The sequence below is a fragment of the Rhamphochromis longiceps genome, linkage group LG20 (assembly GCF_057381845.1).
Source record: "Rhamphochromis longiceps isolate RC_006_pf linkage group LG20, R_longiceps_female_GT1.1, whole genome shotgun sequence".
NCBI lineage: Eukaryota > Metazoa > Chordata > Actinopteri > Cichliformes > Cichlidae > Rhamphochromis > Rhamphochromis longiceps.
In genome coordinates, this window is record NC_140576.1 from 32,277,673 (window position 1) to 32,295,990 (window position 18,318).

An 18,318-nucleotide genomic window follows, 5' to 3' on the forward strand; every position below is an offset into this window, starting at 1 on the left:
TTTAAACTGCTGTGATATAGTGGCCTGGATTAAATCAGACATAAGCCTCCTTTCTAAAGCCAGACGAGTTTAAGTAGCTGGAATGTAACAGAATAATTGTCACTGAAGATGTTGAGTAAATGGACCTGCGGGGAAAAAACATGAAGATGGATGTGCATGTCGAGCTAAATGAGCACTTTGATGCTTTCCAGCCTGAATCTAAATGAATCTTTGGCTCCCATCAGCGTTATGTTTGTAAAACCCACCACTGTTCTCACTGATCATGTCATGCTACATTCTAATCTATATATAGGACTGTAAATGAAATAACAGAAGATTAGTTCAAACAACACATTTTCACATGCATTATAGTCAGTAGCTTAGCAACAGGACCAACACACAGGACACAGTCCAAACTTTTCTAAGGTGATTTTAATGTGTGTGCGTGTCTGTTGTTGGAATCAAGGCGTGCTGCGTAATATCACAACACACCTGAGAAAATATCGTGATCTAAATACGGGTTTTTGTGTGCATGCTCTTCAAAGCACTCCACAATGTCAGGAACTCTTTGAGTCTTGTTTGATCTCTCAAACAGGGGTGAAGACGGTTATTAGCGCAGCAGTAATGAGCTTTCATTTTTCTTACCCGGTGCTCCGTTCGCTGGCCCTCTCTTCCCCCATTTCTCGTTCATGCGCCCTCTGCCTCTCACGCCAGGCTTGTTTTACCTTGTAATAGTGTGGATGGTGTAAATGGTGCCTTGTCATCCTAATTACTATCACCCTCTTTGATTTCAAGGACCCACATTATGGCTGCTTTTTGTTGTTAATGAGACTTGTACCGTGTCACTCGGGGGAAGGAATACAACCAGTGTAGCTCAGGTCACCTTGACTTCAGTTCAGTGATGGGAAAATGTTGTGAAGCCCAAAGAGTTTTTAATAGACTGCTCTCCAAACGTAAGTTTACAGAGTGCATTTATAGTCAAAGCAAGAGCAAAATTTCATTTTCCAGTTGCTGTGAATGTATCATTACTCATACAAACGTTAGCCCCTAGCAACCAGCAGGATGAGTGCAACTATCAGCTGGAACCAAGTTATAGAAGCATGTTGTCCAAACTTACCATGAAGTCCAACAACTTTGCTCCCTTTCTCCAAACGTTCTCATTTTTCTCCTGTCAAGTGTGCATAAAAAGCCTTTTTTGTAATTTGAAGGGATGAAGCAGCATTGTTTCTACACATAACAAGCAATTTAGCAAACAACCAATTAAATAAATTGTATCTTTGTTACTAGCAGCCTGCACATAATTTGTCCAAATTTCTTTAGCTGAATATACAAAAAAGTGTCAAAAATAACACATTTTGACAGGCATCAAATAGGATGTTTGCAACAAGAGAGCTATCAGGTGGAAATACAGCAAAGACCTGACACGGGACCTGAGAAATGCATCTGGTCTTTCTGTTGATCCATCCATCATGCATTTCATCCAGTGGTGTTGGAGACCTTGTCAAAACTGATGAACACATAAAAGTACCATCATGGACCATCATTCTAAATAAGTGACCTCTAATAGTGCATGACCAGAAAGGTTTCTAGCTTCTAGGTTTGTTTCCATTCACAAAATCTAATCAGGTGTAGCATCCTGGTCATATGTATAAGGTGTAAAACCTTGTGTTTTAGTTGTAGGGTCGTAGGTGGTATTTTTGCCCTGTGTTGTTGCCTGTGTAGACCATTGATTTTTTTTTTTAAGGATTTTTGTGTCTTGTCTCCAAATCTTTTTGTGACGGTAATATTTCTGGGAGCTTCCTTCTGATTTTCCTTTTGAAGAGCACCTCTGTGGGGCTCTTACTTGTGGCTGGGTGATCATTATACTGATAGGTTTAGAGGTACATACAGAGTTACTTTTTTCCCAGTTTAATTCTTCACATTGTGCAACACGTATCCTTTTTCGCTAATAAAATCTCTCCATTTCACAGCTGGTTTATGGCCACCGTGGTGTCATGTTTCCAAGTAATTTTCTGATGTACTGAAATAAACAGCAGGCCACAGTCAGACAGGGCTGTGAGACCAATGTGACTGAAGATGTTCTGTAGAGCTTTATTGTGGTACTTGACTACAGGTTACATTTTTATAATATTGGCAATAATCGTATGTCTATTAATATAGAATTTCCTGCAGGTAGGAAGCCCAGGAAATCAGTGGCTTCCCTCAGCTCATCGAGTGCTCTCTGTGGTGTACTTACATGATATGATTTGATTTGATGACATTTCTCTAAAGCCATTACTGGCCAATATATCAACATAAAAATTGTTCATGTTTGTTTGCCCCACAGCACTTACTGTCCAGTCACCATAAAGTATATGCAAAATGGACATCTCCACTGGTAATTGACATTTGTGCTTCCTTCATTTTGGAGGAAGATTAGTGAGACAAACCGATGGGTAAACCTGGAATTATCAGCATAGCAGGAGATCCTTAAAAAGACAAGGGTCACAGTATTAGTCCATGAGGTCTGCCTTCATGGTAGCAGAGGAACAATAATGACTTGAGCCCCAGCTCTTTGGTTGTAGACTTACTTTATTACATGCACCTTCAGAGCTGGTCAGAGCATTCACAATTATAAAGACACAGCAAAAGCTTTCAGCAGCCTCAAACAGTTAACAATCATTTATAAAGGCACGAACAGCAAGTTGAAAGATACTGCACCATACACCTGACTCGGTACATAAAAAATACTTATTTCAATTACAGCTGCACTAAATACTGCAATTACAGGACAAAAATATTACTATATGACATCTACATTGTATTTCTCAGTTCAGAGAGGGAAATACTGCACTACTGCCTCCAATGTGGCAATTGAATCATCAAACACCATAACATAAACACCTGTGCTCATGCAGACGGACGTATGCAACTCAGCCTGAGTGGAAAAAGGAATACCTGAGTAAAGCAACACTGCAACGAGGGGGAAAAAATAGAAAATTAATACTGAAACATGCTCAAATGGACTGAAAAGGAAGAATAAAAAAGGCAGAAAGAAGGGTATCGACTGTGTATATATTTTTAAATGAACCAATTGTTACTGCAATGAACAGGTTTTACATTTTCAGCTGATTTAAACCTTGTTTAGGCACTTGAGGTAAAGAAGCTTTGACAGTGATAATTAGCAGGGGCCATTCATCTTTGATTTCAGGAGCAGGACTTTTGGTCACTGTACATATTATTGGGGAGTAGGCAGCACCAGCTGTTTGCAAATCCAAGGTCCAACATAAGTGATAATTAAATTATAGATCATTACAAGTGGGTTTAACAGTTTTTGATTTTGCTTTATAATGTGCAAATAAATAGTTTCCAATAAAAAAATATTTAAGTCAACTAAATCCTGAAAACTCATTAAGGATTGCATCGTGCACACATAACATGCCTCGCTCTCCCATCATATACCAAACACATACTCCCAAATTGGCAGCCCATTTAAGATGCAGAACTTACCATCTAACCCTGCATTGATGTCTACTGGTTTCAACTCTACAACACCCCAGCATCCACCTGTAGTCCACAGTGGGATCTCTCCAGAATTTGTATTATAGTTTTGGGAGGGATTTCATATTAAAACAGTGTTTTCAAATGTGAGTTGTTCTTTGAAATAAAAAATCTGTATTCAAATAACATAACTTATAAAGTAAAGCTCTTTCTGGGGAAAGAAAAGTATTGAATTTAATTGTGCATATATATAGATATGTTTATATGTGATTATGATGTCAGCAGGATGTGCAACTAATTTCTAGTAATTTGGCTGTTTCTATCTGTCTGTCTCTCTTTTTATGGTCCGAGTTTTTCAGTTTGCAACTGTGCAAGACCCAATAATGAAAATTAAGAGCTATAACACTGAGATAAAGATGACGGCTATGTTTACAGACAGGTGTGCTCCAGCCAGTATCACAGAATAACTTTTAGCTTCCTTTATTGCCTGTTATACCATACTACTAGCAATTACTATTGTATTTCCTACATCTTTATGTAGTGCATAAAAACACAACATGGACAAAATAACTGGGCCAACTACACATTACGGCTGATTTAGACTGATTTAGACTTTTGCAGTGAATCCTTGTAGAGCCCAACGTTGTATGCACATGCCTCCATTGATTCATTCAAAAACCACAGCAAGGTCACCAGAAACTCAGGGGAGGATTCCCTGAACGGACCAATTACAACAGGGGAGGGCTACATCAACGGGGCGTGTAGTTACATTTCCAGGGAGCAGCATGTCAGGTTATGGCAAAGGTTACAGCGTAGGTTTACAGAACAGCTCGCAGTTATGATGCATGTACAGCACTGATTTATTAATGCAGAAATACAAATCCCCTCCTACAGGAGCTCCTTGGTCATTGAATCCATGCCTTGAAGCTCTCAGCACACAGGGTTTGTGCTGATGTCAGTGGAGGTTTGGATCTCTACAGGTATTAAGTCAGCACCGTGTTTGCCACTTTATGCACTATGCACTTCAGCACTCAGCCATCCCACTCTGCATCTTTACATGGTCTGCCACTTTGTATGAGCTGCTGTGGCTCTTAATCACATCCACTTTGCAATAATACCACTTACAGCTGATTCGGAATCAGCAAGAAGGGAAGAAATTTCACAAACTGACTTATTGCAGATATGACATCCTGTTACAGTACCATGCTTGAATTCAGTGGGTTCTTTAGAATGAGCCATTTTAAAAGGCACCTGAATTCAAAGTTTAAGAGGCATGGCCCAATGCTTTTGTCTATATAATGCTTTTGATATATTTTAAGTCAAGTGTGGTCCTTAGTGCTAAAAGCCTAATTATTTCTGTAGGTTTCGTGCTATTTTTTGAGAAGCTTCATTTAGAAAAACCTCTTAAAGCGTAATCACTTTTTTATTCTAGCAGATTAATAACAATGCTTATGTCAGCTTACAGCAGTTAAACCTGGTAAATTACAGGGAAGATCTCTGTGTGAATTAGAGTTAAATTAGTGTAAATTTCCTTATTACTTAGCAAACCTTCAGCTTATGAGGATAATTCTGAACCTGCAAACCGCTGGTGCATCCAGCTCCACATCTGTGTTTTTGTTTTTAAGTAAAAGAAATAATAAATCTTATACTCTAAAACAGTTATAATCAGGTACGGGAAAATAAAAACTGTATGAAATATAGACAGTAAATCACATGCTAGAGAGATACACACATTTCCCCACATATACCACATATTTTTTTTTCAAACAAATTGTTAACCTATGTCATATTTTCTCTAGCTTTTTGCATATTTTTCTTTCTCTGCTACAATTAAACTGCAAAAATGGCAAATAGTACTAACAATGTAATGGCACCGAGCATTAGAAAAGAGTGCCAGTACTGAGGGCAAGTAACCAGATTATTATTTTCAACATTTGTTTCCCCTCAGCACAATCCAAACAATTCAGAAAAGGTTGTACTGTTGTAAAAATGGCGTGTACTAATTAGTGGAACAGTTGATCTTACCATAGTTTTGCAGCATTCTCCTTGTTACATCAATGTGATGACAGTAATAGCTTTTCTCAGATGATGATGGTTGATGGCATGCTACAAATTTAACACTGGCATTCTTCTCTTTCAAACTCAAATCAGTGGCATAACTTGGATAGTTCCATTGCTAATAGTGATCCAGATACAGCATATGGCACCAGCGAGGTAACAGCTTGCACACACTGTAGTTCCTCTGAAGAGCCTGTGATATGTTTGGAGGAACAGCACACAAACAGAAGAAAACACACATTGTTCACAACTGCAACGCAAAATCAGACTCCAGAGGACAAACTGCTGATCAGAGAATAGCATGGCCTCAGTTAGCATAGTATCGTTAGGGTTTGAGTACTTGCAGTCTTGGACTGACAGGCCTCAGACGCTGTTAGGGTTGTAACAGAGCATGTTCAGTTGCAGGTTTTCATCCCAGTGTCTGAGGATGATGAAGAGCTGATTGGCAGCAGCCTTCACTGATGCTAAATCTCGGCCCTCTGGGATGTCCTGCTCACTCAGCCACATGCTGGCCTTGGCGGCTACCAGTTCCCATTCTATAAAATAGTTGGCAGAGCTATGCTCCAGCCAGGCAAGGGCCACCGCTGTAGCCCACACCATGCTTTCTACAGGCGATGGTGTTTCCAAGCCCCCTGACCCAGAGCTCTGTGCACTATCCACCCGGGAGAGTGTGGAGAGCGGGGGATTGGCAGCGGCAGATGGGCTGGCTAACGAGGAGGGACCAGCATCCGTCCAGGTGCTCCTGGACAGATGAGACAGGCTGTGAATGCCTGCGGTGTGATCTGCAGGCTGCTGATATGTTTCTTGCTCAAACGGTGATCTGCATCCGTCATCAGCACTCTCAGCGCGGCGGCTGCTGGAGTGAGACAAGTGGCCCAGGCTGGTGCGGTGACTGGTGAAGGGGGACGTCCACTTTAGCTTGTCCATGGGCACATTAATGGCATCGCACAGAGCTGCGTCCAGGGGAAATGCACCACAAGCCAACTGCAACAACACCTGTACAGAAAATTATTTAATTTGTTTAGTTACTGCAGTCTTTAATCCTTCAGCAGTGAAGCAGAGGGCAGCATGTATTTGGAGAGCATCTAAAATCAGTTTCAGTTGGCAGACTGTGTGTTTGTCTTTATGCTTATCAATAGAAAATAAGGACTAAGGGAGCAAGTCCACAGCTGATTCATATTCATGATGTTCTTCTGCAATGTGGGGTTTTTTCTGCTCCAATCAACAGCTTGTTGTGAGGTGCTCTGACCAAGGATTCCTCGCTGTTACAAGAAGAGGAAATCATTTCATGGTCAGCTATTCTACATATCTTTTATTCTACAGCTATTCATTTCTGACACATACTTTATTCCACTGAATCTGGGAAGTGCCAAACAATATACGGACAATGTGCCATGTGCTGAACAATTAGAGCTCCCTTTAAGGTCTTGGTTAGTGGAAACGAGGGTCATGGTCTTATAATATTAAATGCTCATATTATAAGCACCCTATTAATCCATCAATCATACCCATTTCTTTTGCAACACAGAAAGAAATTTCATTTAAGTCTCTTTTATTCTGAGTGTATATAATGTCAGACTACAGACACGCTACATTTAAATCTACAATACAGCATGCTTACATGCTGTGCACCTTACGCCTCAGGGCTCTTCAAAGCAGCATAAACGAGCGAACTCATTGTTCGCTCTGTCTAAACAGCCTCTGACAGATTCACAGTCTCTGTCAGCTCGAGTTAGTGTACGTTAAAAAAACATTCACATGTAAAGATCTGCAGCCCACCAGAGGAATGTAGTCTTTGTTCTCGTTGTCGCTCTCTCCAATTGAATCACCAGACTTGCTGTGAGATCGACACATGAATCCTTTGGCAGCTCGAGTTAGCAGACGAGTCCTGCTGAGGGCCAGCCTTAAAGAGGAGAGGGGGGTGCAGAAGTAAATTACAGTGTAAAGTATGTGAAACACAAACCACCATTAGGTGTAATCCACTGATTGTGAAGGAAAAGAATGGCAACAACTTCTTTCTTTTCTTTTATGTAAAAGTTTACATGTTTTATAACCCAATAAAAAATGGGAAATTATTTTTTTACAGGTAATGAGGTTTTTTTAGCCTCTGGGCATCTCCATTTCTAGGGATGGAAAATGTCTTCGTCTATGCAGAAATATCTCCAATGACTGTTTATTGGATTGATATGAAACTGCACAGACCACATACATTTTAAGGGGAACTACCCTCAAGGTATAAAAAGTCAAATCAGTGAAGAATTGCCTTATATCTGCATTCCTTTATATGACCATTAGGGGGCAACTCCTGAAGTAGTACAACTGTATAGAAATCTATGAGAAAATAACAACACGGCTCACTTTTTTATGAGCTCTGTAAACACTGTCCTCGTGAGTTTATGGTCTCAATCACTAGTTTAAAGTCTTGGTGAAAGTGTTTCTGTAATTTCTAATTTTCTCTCTGTACTCCATCATTGTGGATTTGAAATCAAACGCTGCACACTCTCACCTTTGGGTTTTACAAAGGTTTTGTAAACCACTATTTACAAATTACATTTTTGATGCATAAAGGCTCAAAAATAATTAGGCAAACTAACATCATTTAAGGTTTTAATACTTGGAAAAAATAGCACAGCAATATACCTTGTTCCAATTTAGCCTAATGCTGTATAAGTGATCAGACAGCGCTTCACAGTGCAAGTGGAAAGTGACCCAAAACCTACTGCAAAAGCAATCAAGGAGCTTCTCTAAGCAGAGAAATTGTATATCCACCTGTTTGCACTCAAAGACACCACCTCTTATTAAACTATTAGTTATTAAATACAAAACCAAAGGCAAAGAGACCCATTTTCATGGTCTTAGACATTATGCAGTCTACTGATTGCAAATTATTTTCATTCAAGTATTACAAACAATTCTTATATTTAAAATTATATTAGTTTGTCCAGTTACTTTTGAGTCTATGTGACTGTAATTTATAAATCGTTCATGCAATACTTTTGTTAAACCCTTGAAATAAGCTTAAAGTTCAAGCACTTCTTCATTAAATTTCCACTGTGGGGACGTAGAGATGCAAGATTACACAAAATTTCCAAATATTTATGTAACAAACTGTATAACATTTATATTGTATTTTATAAAAACACATATAACCCACTGTACCCATGTGAGGTCAAAAAAGAGACAAAAATGCAGGGTATGCCTTAGGGCACGGCTACCTTATGATTTCAGAGTTATTTCATTTGAGAATGCAGTATATCATGTTCACCCATCAGCTTCAACATTTGATCTAACTAGAGCAGGGCGATATGACCAAAAATATCTATCACGATATAAATTTTAAAATTTGCGATAACGATATAACTGACGATATAATTGACACTAGACAAAATACTTTACAACTCCACAACTTTAGTGCAAAAAACCCCATTAATGTATTTTCACTTAAACAAGCAGCTGTTTTTTTTATGTGCATTGAAGTTATATAAAAAATTTACAGTGCAAATTCCTTGCTGACATTTTAACCAAAAGGTATTTCCAGTGGAAATTGGCCGACATATCCTCAGCATAACCATGTATAATATCCACAACTTAAAAAGAGGTTACACACACACACACACAATATGGTAATATTATGTTGAAGCACAGTACATATCATACATATCACTCCGCGAGGCTCCTGCCTAATATAGCCGTAATGCTCCGGCAATCCATCAAGCAGTCCGGGTTCGTAGCTTAGCAAAGTCGTACTAAAACATTTGACAGATTTTCGAGCGCCGTGTACATAAAATCGTTTCGAGGTCAGTAAACACAACCAGAATTCATGCATAAGGCACACGGGATTATAAGGGGCACTGTCGATTTTCAGAAAAAAAAATATCAAAGGATTGATTTTAAGTGTGCCGTATTTTCCAAACAACACGGTAATAACGACGGCCCGCTAGCATGCTCTACCAAAAATAGTGCTTTGTTGTGTATCTGACGGACGAAAGCCAAACCAGTTCCACACCACTGAAGTTGCAGCATTTTTACAAACCAATTCTGGTTCATCCGTTTCATTTAACGATCCGTGTTCGCTCTTCTCATTCTGCGTCGCCGCCATGTGCGTATGTAAACCTAGGCACTGCGCATGCGCGTTTTACCCATATTCTATCGCGATATTTCATTTTCCTATCGTTGCCCAAAATTACACCGGTATTACCGTGAACGGTATGATATAGCCCAGCCCTAGATCTAACTACAGTAATATGGGTAAGACCAACATGCTCAGCTTAGATTCTGTGAGTGATGTAGCAGTGGCTTTATCTGACTTATATACATAATCTCAAATTATTTTCTTTGCAAAATGTCTCAACATTTACATGATTTTGTCTCTTATCGGCGCACAGATCCTTTTGTACTTTTGGTTTTTCTTCACTAGTAAAGAATAATGTTAACCTGCAAGCGACTGCAGACAAAAATTTGCCCGTATGGCTAAATCTGTTATATTTAGATGTTGAACTTGACTGCTCGTTTTAACAAATCTCCATTGTCCATTAAGTATGGTTGTATCTAAGTAACTTTCTCTTTTAACCTGTTATTTAACACCAAAATCAGGTCACAATTTGAGTTGATTCAGAGAATACTTTCTACACATCATTCAGCACATATGTTCTACCTGCAAGAGTGGTATACTCTCCCAGAAGTAACCCCCTTATGCAAACCTCCAAATCTTTCCTCCTCCAGCCAAACACATTTTTCTTAAAAATTTTTCTAACTAACATGATTGGCCACTTGTGATGAGGTGAGCAAAAGTCAGACTTCACTCAGCTATTTCAATCAGTCAATTTTCATCCAGTGCTATGGAGATTTTCCATTAGAGACCAGCTGAAAATATTGTATATTTTTTACAGTTATGCCATCTGGCCTCTTTCTTTCATTCATTTGAACAGTGTTTCACTCTGCGCAGGCATCAGCACATTGTATAACCTAGGTGTCTCAGCTCTAAACACATCCTGGCAGAGCTGCAAGCATGGCTGTGGACTCTTTGTGTTGAGGAGAAGAAATTGTAACTCAGTTCAGGGTCACAGCTAATGATACCCTGCATTCAACTGATACATTAACCTCAATACAGCTTACGCTAAAAGCCAAAATCAGCTGACAGGAATGGATAAAGATGATGTTAAGAATATTTTCTGCCCTGTGAAGTAGTCGAATTGTAATACCCATTTAGTTCCTAATGTAGTGGTAGCACAGCCTCAGCACATTAATTCAGCCAGCAAGCCTCCAATCACCCACCTGGCAGAAAAAAGGCTTTCCACCGATTTCTGTGATTGGTCGGAGGTCACAGAGGGACTCCTCTGGGAGACTTGGAGACAGCAAGACACAAAGAGAGGCAGAGTTAGCCAAGGGAAAAGAGAGAAGTGAGGGAGTGCATTTTTTTCACCTTATTTAGTTTTCCCTCCTAAGTGTGAAATAATAAATGCCTGAAAAACACCCACTGATATATAAGTGACAGCAGAAGACATAGCTGCCTCTCCTCTCCAGGTGAAACTCTTCTTGTTTGTTTCTTTATTTTTTTCCAAATAAGATCCAGACGGCATTTGTCAATACAAGCCACCAAATTCTGTCGACTTCTGTCGTCACTGACAAGCACAGGGACTAAAAATGTCAATAATCTCATGTTTCTCATTTGGACCAGTGCGGCCGCGCCGCAGAGAAAACGACAACAAAGTGCCAGACAGTGCATGTCAAAGGTCTTCGTGGAGGGAAAATTGAGGGGGCACAGCAAACTCACTGACCGTTTGATGTGTAACACTTACCCTCCGCAAAGCTACACTTCTCCCAGCCGGCGGAGGAGGGGGTGCTGCACGGAGAGACGCCGTCTTCTCCACCTGAGACGATGATGAAAAAGATTTTAACTGTCAGCTGTGCTCAGTTTTATTTCTTATCATTCCAAACCTAAGAGGTCATTCTTTTGTGGAAAAAGGGTGGTATCTGTCTAATAATGCTGATGCAACTCATCTGTATCTGTGCACGTTCTTTTTTTTGACCGGCAGTGCCTAGCAGATGTTCGAGTGGCGTGCTCGTCTTAGCTCCCGCTGTTGCTATGCCACCACTGAAAAATCAGTTTAAAATGTTGTGACCCTTTGCTGAAGCTGGATTATTTTTAATGTAAAGTAGCACTCGGCTTTTCGAGCTCAACATCTCACAGCTCCCAGAGCTGGTGAAGCAAGATTGAAACCTTTCCCTTGTTGAATAAACCAAGATTTCAGTTAATAAATATGATTCTTATTCTTTCCTCATTGAATAATGCTCCTGTAACTGCTTCCTTTGATCATATACTCCATGCTTGCATCAGAATAAAAGACCTCTTCATGTCTCATTTCTTTCTACTTTATCTCTAGCTGGCTATTGAAATGAAAGTGCCTTCCCTAGGACTGAAATGTGAGCCAAGAATAAAAAATGCAGCCTACTGTTGTGCAGCAGGACATCTTCGACTTCCTCCGACATGCCGCCAGACTGAGAGCGGCCAAGCCCGATGGAGTAACCTCTGTTCTTTCTGCTCCCTGAGCGAGAGCTGGGGTGTGAGTTCCTCTTCAGACCATCACCTGAAAACAAATTTTTGATCGTGAGACATTTTTTAAGCCTGCTGTGGGCATCTGATGTGTAATTCAGACAGAAAGAAATCTGCACTTTATTATAAACATGGGATAATTTAAGCTGCATAGACACATTTTAACCTTTAAGTAACCAGAAGAGGGACTTAAACTCTAGACATGAAATTTAATCATGAAAATGTTCTCTACCATTATTTTTTTAAACCTGCTTCACAGATTTTGGGGAGGTTTTTTGGACATGCTGGTAATGTGGTGTGGCAACAATATGTTTTTCAACATTATAGGCTTTGATTTTACTGTAATTTTCAACTTTGAATTATTACATTGCGATGTCTTGCAGTCAGTCATGGCTAACAAAATCCATTGTTGCAGAATTCTTGGGGGTTTCTATCCTGTATTTATAGAGTATAAATGATCCCTTTCTGCATAAACATGAATGAAAATAGTAAATTATAAATTACATTAGTGCATTTTACAGGAAAAGGAAAGGAACCAGTATCAGTATAATAGATGCATGCAGATATTTTAAGAAAAAAAGTATATATAATTAGGTAAGAAGTTTAAAATAATATGGTGTACATTGCCCCACTCACTCATGGTGGTTTTGTTTAATAAGAGTAAAATTTACCATGTTCAACTGGAGGAAGTAGTGATTGTTTTTATTATTTGAATTATTTTAGTAGATTGCTGCCCACAAAATCTTTTGCCACAAATTTACTCACTCTCTTTTCCGTCACTCTGGTTGTGCAAGCAGCCCCTTTTACATGCCATCCTATGTTTACTAAAGATATCTGTTACTCCCATTGGTAGAGGCTTGACTGGTTGAGGCTACCTGGTTATTTTGTATCCACCCACTTTAAATCACAAGTTTGTCTTGTTTGTTTGTCTGTTTCTGCTACATGCCACTTACTTTAATTTATAGTTAATGATCTCTATTTGCCAAATCGCTTCTGGGCTCTTGGTAGCCTATCATGCTGAATTCCAGCTCTGGACTCTCCTGGAGCAGCTTTGCATAATTCACACTTCAAGTTAATCCCAGTTAACCCAATAGTGAGCTTTACTGCAGCTCTCCAGGTCACTGACTGTCTGAAACATGTCGTGTTAGCACGTCTTCCTTTAAAAGGCAAAGATTCCTTTAAGACAGGTTTCTTCTGACTGACTGCTTTTCACAAGCGAAAGGTTCAAACAAGGGGCAACCACAGGAGCTGAAAAAAATGAAGCCACCATAGACGTGCTAAAAACTAAAGTACCTCAGGTGTCACTTAAAGCTGGCTCCAAGACTTACATGTTAAACTGTTATTCTGAGTATATTTACAGCATTTACAGCTTGGTACACAAAATGTTTTTGGTCTCTGTGGATTGTACAGGCGTCTGGCTCCAAAAGAAATATGATAGTAGCCAAAATACTAATGCTTAATCCTCAAAATGTGGATACTGAAACCAGTGTGTGATGTTAATGCGGCTATGTCAATGAGCTGTGCCTGAAATACCCATATCAAGGCTAGATACTCTTTCAGACTGATGTTTTAGAAAAAATGACTATAAATGCCATAGGAAGTTTTCTTTTTTTCATCTCATGCTTCATATTTGACAGCGAGATGTTAGAATGACATTGATATTTTCTTCTAAATGCTCTGCAAAAGAAAAGAAAAGGCATTTCTAAAAATATCACACTTTAGATTGCTGTGTCAGGCACAGCAGCAGTCTTCTAAAAAAATAAGCAGCTGATTGAACATTTTTTAAGGGAACCTTGTCACACCTAATTTGTGTTACTTACCAGGGTTTAAGTATTCAATACATGTCTGCAAATACTCATTTGTGTCCAGGTCAATGGGAACAAACGCTGTGTATTTGCTCAGTATATTGCAGGCTTTGCTGGTGTGAATACCGTATAACTGGTACTTCCTGCCAGACCCTGTGAAACACAATGAGCATTATATATAATACTATATAACATCAAATAAAATCATTCCAAACATTAGTAAATTATAAATGACATATACTTATTTACTTTCGGGTAAGGAAGTAAATCAGAAAATTTACACTGCTTTGGAAAGAGGAAGAAACAGCTCACTTGGCTCCATGCAAAGGGAAAAAAATCCCATAACAGGATCTCTAAAGGACCTCATACCACCTAACACTGTATCTAATGGATAGACACGACAGTGATGTTAGTCCTCTCTAAAAGCTTTTGGTGAGAAAGTGAGAAAGACAAAATGTCAAACTATTCGTGAAAATTTTTAAAACTAAAATGCCAAAACCAGACGACAGACAGCCAAATATCAAATCTGAATTAGCAGGAGGCCTACTGCTGCAAAGTCTTTTAATCTTAAAATTTACCCCCGTCTCCTTCTAAACACTGGAATCCCCATAGAGCTCACCGTGTTCAATCTCACACTCCTTAACGGCCATGTGCTCAAAGTCGTTGATGATGGAGCGGCCGGCCAGGTGGTGGAAGGTCTCGTTCCACAGCTCCTCGTGAACCTTTTCCTCACGTTCACGGCCATTCAGAAAGGGCTCGATATCAAACACAACCTCCCACTTCATTGGTTTTCCGCACAGCAGTCCAGACACCACAGCCTTGCAGTCACCTTTGTGCTGGTTGGCAGCATCCAGATGTGCAGCGTGGGTATCCTGTGGGGTTTCTGCTCGGCACAACTGGTGTCCATAACCATCTGAAACATCGCAGGAGCAAGATTTGATGTGGATTTATCAATCCCACCGTGCGAGGACCTCTTATTTCTCTTAAGCTTATTACCTGCTGCTGCTCGTATGGAACTGAATTTGTGCTGAATTAATTTATTTCCTGTTTCCAAAGCTCTTCTGTCTGCTTGATTTTCTACTTTAATAACTGTTTTCTAAAACTCTACCTCTTCTGTTTATCATTCATCTCCTAGATAATTTTGTGCTTTGTCCCCAGACATTGAAAAACATTTCCTGCTCTTCCCGTGAATTGAGTGTCAGAGCTTCGATTTACGATCATGTTTACCTCATGCCATGCTTGAGCATGCTATTCTCCTGACTCCCTGCTGGCCTGTGTTGACACTGCCCTTAACAATCCAAGCTGCAAACATGTCACATCTCAGCATCTCAGCTTTTGTAGCACATTTCATATATGTTTATCCCTCTCTCTTTCATGTGCACACACAAGCTTTTTAAATGCACTCTTGCCAACATCAACATTATGGACTTTTGGGATCCAAGCCTATCCAAAAAAGGTCACTTTTTGAATTCGGTTGAATTCTACTGACATACTTTTGCAACTACAAGTACAGTTTTGATAATGAAAAAGTTAAAACACTCATGTCTAATTAGGTATTGCAGCTCAAGCTCAAGTCAATTGTTTGGGTAATAGCAGCTTAGTACATGTGCTCCAATTGTGGTCACTAACTAACAAGAACACTGGAGTTTTTTGGAGTGGATGGGCCTATGTAAGTCAAGAGTTTGGGAAGTAGCCCTCATGTGTCTCTTTGGAACTAAAAAGAGGTTATTCATCAGCTTGTGCAGCTGGCTTTACAGCATGATTTGACCTGAAAATTGCAAAACAAATCTTAATATTCTGAGTATATTCTGTGCTCACAGTCAGTGACCTCGTATGTGATGAGTTCATTAATCTACTTCTGTCTCATCATAAAACGTCTCTTGTTTTTATACTATGCTTCTTAAGACATGCATCTTTTTAAATTGTGTTCACGTTTCTCTTTTTTAATGAAACAGCAAAGTGAGCTGAATCAAATGTGCCTCTATCAAAGTCGATCGCCCATCCAGCTCTGGTGCCAACCCAGGCTCTTACAGAACATAGGTCTCATGCATTTCAGCATTTGGTGGCTTTATTGGGGAAGCGGTGACACACTGACCTCTTACATATTTGTTAATTACTTAATAAAGACATTTTATAGATTTGTCCTTTGTTTGTTTTGTGTTTTTTATGGCTTAAACTGTTGTTGATGCAGCACTGGAGCTCTGTGCTGGCCCTACATGTGTACCACAGTCCAAGTAAACTATGGACAGGTCCATCATTTTAAGGTGGCACGGGTTCCCTCTGAATATGAACATCCCCTTTTAAACATGTTTTAAAAAATAAATATGTTTTTTTAACATGGTCAACACAGAAAAAGACAACCATACATACTCACATTCACATCTACAGCCAGTTTAGCCAATATTTATCTAACTCCAGCTCTAGATTCAAACCCAGGACCTTCTTGCAGTGGAGCAACAGTGCTAACCACCGTTCTGCCCTAGCCAATTTCTCACTGTAAGTCATATATTTGTACAGATGGAGGTTATGTTCTCCTCTAGCTCTCTAACTCTGTTAATTTACTGCTACAGTGCATTTGTAATTAAGCCCCTCTAAAACGATGCACTCCGCATTCAACCCATTAGCTGCTACACTATAAAAATCAGGCCAGCTTCAAAATGTTTACTTTCTTTTAGAGATTTCTACTAATGCAAAACAATTCTACTTTCCCTCTCACCTGTGTCTCCAATGCTCCCAAGAGATGGGCTGTCTGTGGAAGATCTGGATCCATCTTCCCTGGCAGCATTGCGAGACACAGGCGTCACGTTGCCGCCGCTGGGCGGAGGATCGTCCTGTGGCTGGGGATGAAAATGATGCTCAGAGTCGGCTTCCTGCTGCAGAAAGAGCTCCTGTTGAAGGAGCGGCTTGTGACAGCTGGCAGAACGCCCCCTGGTAGATGTGGTACCCAGACTTGCCAGCTGCGGCTGAAAACAATAGAAGGAGTTTTAATTCGAAAGACCCTGGTCCTATCACAGGTCTAATAAGGTTTGCAACCTCGCCTACTAATTGTAATTCTGGTCATTTCTGTGTGCTCACTCAGGCTCAGGTTTCAGGGGGCTTTCAAGTGAATAATTACATAAGGACTCTGCAAACCATGCGTTGTATTGCAACAGGGCAACTGACAATTTTCTAGTTTAGAAAATGTCAGCGTAACAAAGGAAGAATGGCCATCGCAGCATGGTTCCAAATCTTTTATATTAGTCTTTTAATTTGTGCAGAAAATTGAAATGTGCTATATTTACTCAGTTAATCAAGCAAGAATATATTGAATCCTCAACTGGATTCACAAGAGAAGATAATTTCTTTACAGTCCAGTGAATTCTGCTTAGTTATACTGACACGCTCCCCGAGTAATAGTCGGACTTAATTGCAATTCATAAATTTTGCCCTTCATTACTGAAGAGAGCGCATTAGTGCGTCCTTGATTATACTTCAGTCCAGACAAGACTCGGTTTAATTGTCAGCAGGGTCTGAATATAAATATCAATTTCTATACAATGACATCATGACAACTCCATCATCATCAAAGTCTCCTGCCTGTACAGCTGATAGTGGTTTATTTTTGTGCTCATGTTTCAGCCGTTAAATCAGTTAAAACGCAAACTAAAAAGGAAGCTGTTACTGTTAAAGCTCACCTGGTAGTCATTCCTCCACTGTGCATCATATTCAGGGCTCATCTGGCCTATCAGCTCCTGGACTTTGGCTCTCCTCAGTGGATTCTTCACCACCACAGAGCTGGAGTCACTGGGAGTGTAGACCTTCTTTGCTGGGTTGTAGTCTGATATCTGGTTGGTACTATAGGCACGCCTTCTCGGTGATGTCTTATCTAAACCTGATGTTTTGTTCAAAAATGAAAAAAGCCCGCAAAATTACAAAGATAACGAATTCACAACACCGTGAAACACATAATTGTAGGTTCCACCACACTGAAATGGTAATTACTAAATCAAAATGCCAAGTTCACCACATTTGTTTCCAATGGACCTAAACACACTTACATCCCTGGTTGCAAACTCCCTGATTTATAGACAAAGCACTCGCTGTAAAGTAAAAATGAAATACAACATTAGAAAAAAAAATAGACAAACAAAGGCTTCAGCTGGCATCCTACCTTTCTCAGCTTTGTGCTGTCAGAAGCTAATATATTGAGACTCTGAGCACACTGTGTTCTCTCTTCATTACCCACCGTGTGGGTAAGCCAATGGTAAGATAAGGCTCTCCATATGTTATAGTGTTTGTTTTGGTATTTGTAAAATGATTCATCATCTGCTTGATATTAACCTGGCATTCCTTTTACAAACTACTCCCTGCCTTTCTGGCAGTGCAGGGCAATGCATCATTCTTGCTTAGCCTTACTGCAGAACTCCTACTGCAGGTTTTATGCCCCATAGTCTGGGAACAACC

The 18,318-nt window shown here is 39.8% G+C and overlaps 1 protein-coding gene across 1 annotated transcript in view; it reads right to left on the reverse strand.

Moving 5' to 3' along the window:
• Positions 1–2,581: 2,581 nt before the first annotated feature.
• Positions 2,582–18,318, reverse strand: part of vwa5b1 (von Willebrand factor A domain containing 5B1) — a 32,980-nt gene continuing 17,243 nt past the window's right edge. Inside the window, exons 14-22 of the mRNA XM_085394714.1 lie at positions 17,550–17,746; positions 16,592–16,838; positions 14,495–14,788; positions 13,891–14,028; positions 11,970–12,104; positions 11,316–11,387; positions 10,792–10,861; positions 7,297–7,420; positions 2,582–6,513 (exon numbers count right to left, since the gene is read on the reverse strand). Coding sequence (XP_085250840.1) covers positions 5,881–6,513; positions 7,297–7,420; positions 10,792–10,861; positions 11,316–11,387; positions 11,970–12,104; positions 13,891–14,028; positions 14,495–14,788; positions 16,592–16,838; positions 17,550–17,746 — 1,910 coding nt within the window. The 3' untranslated portion in view covers positions 2,582–5,880. The remainder of the gene's footprint in view (positions 6,514–7,296; positions 7,421–10,791; positions 10,862–11,315; positions 11,388–11,969; positions 12,105–13,890; positions 14,029–14,494; positions 14,789–16,591; positions 16,839–17,549; positions 17,747–18,318) is intronic.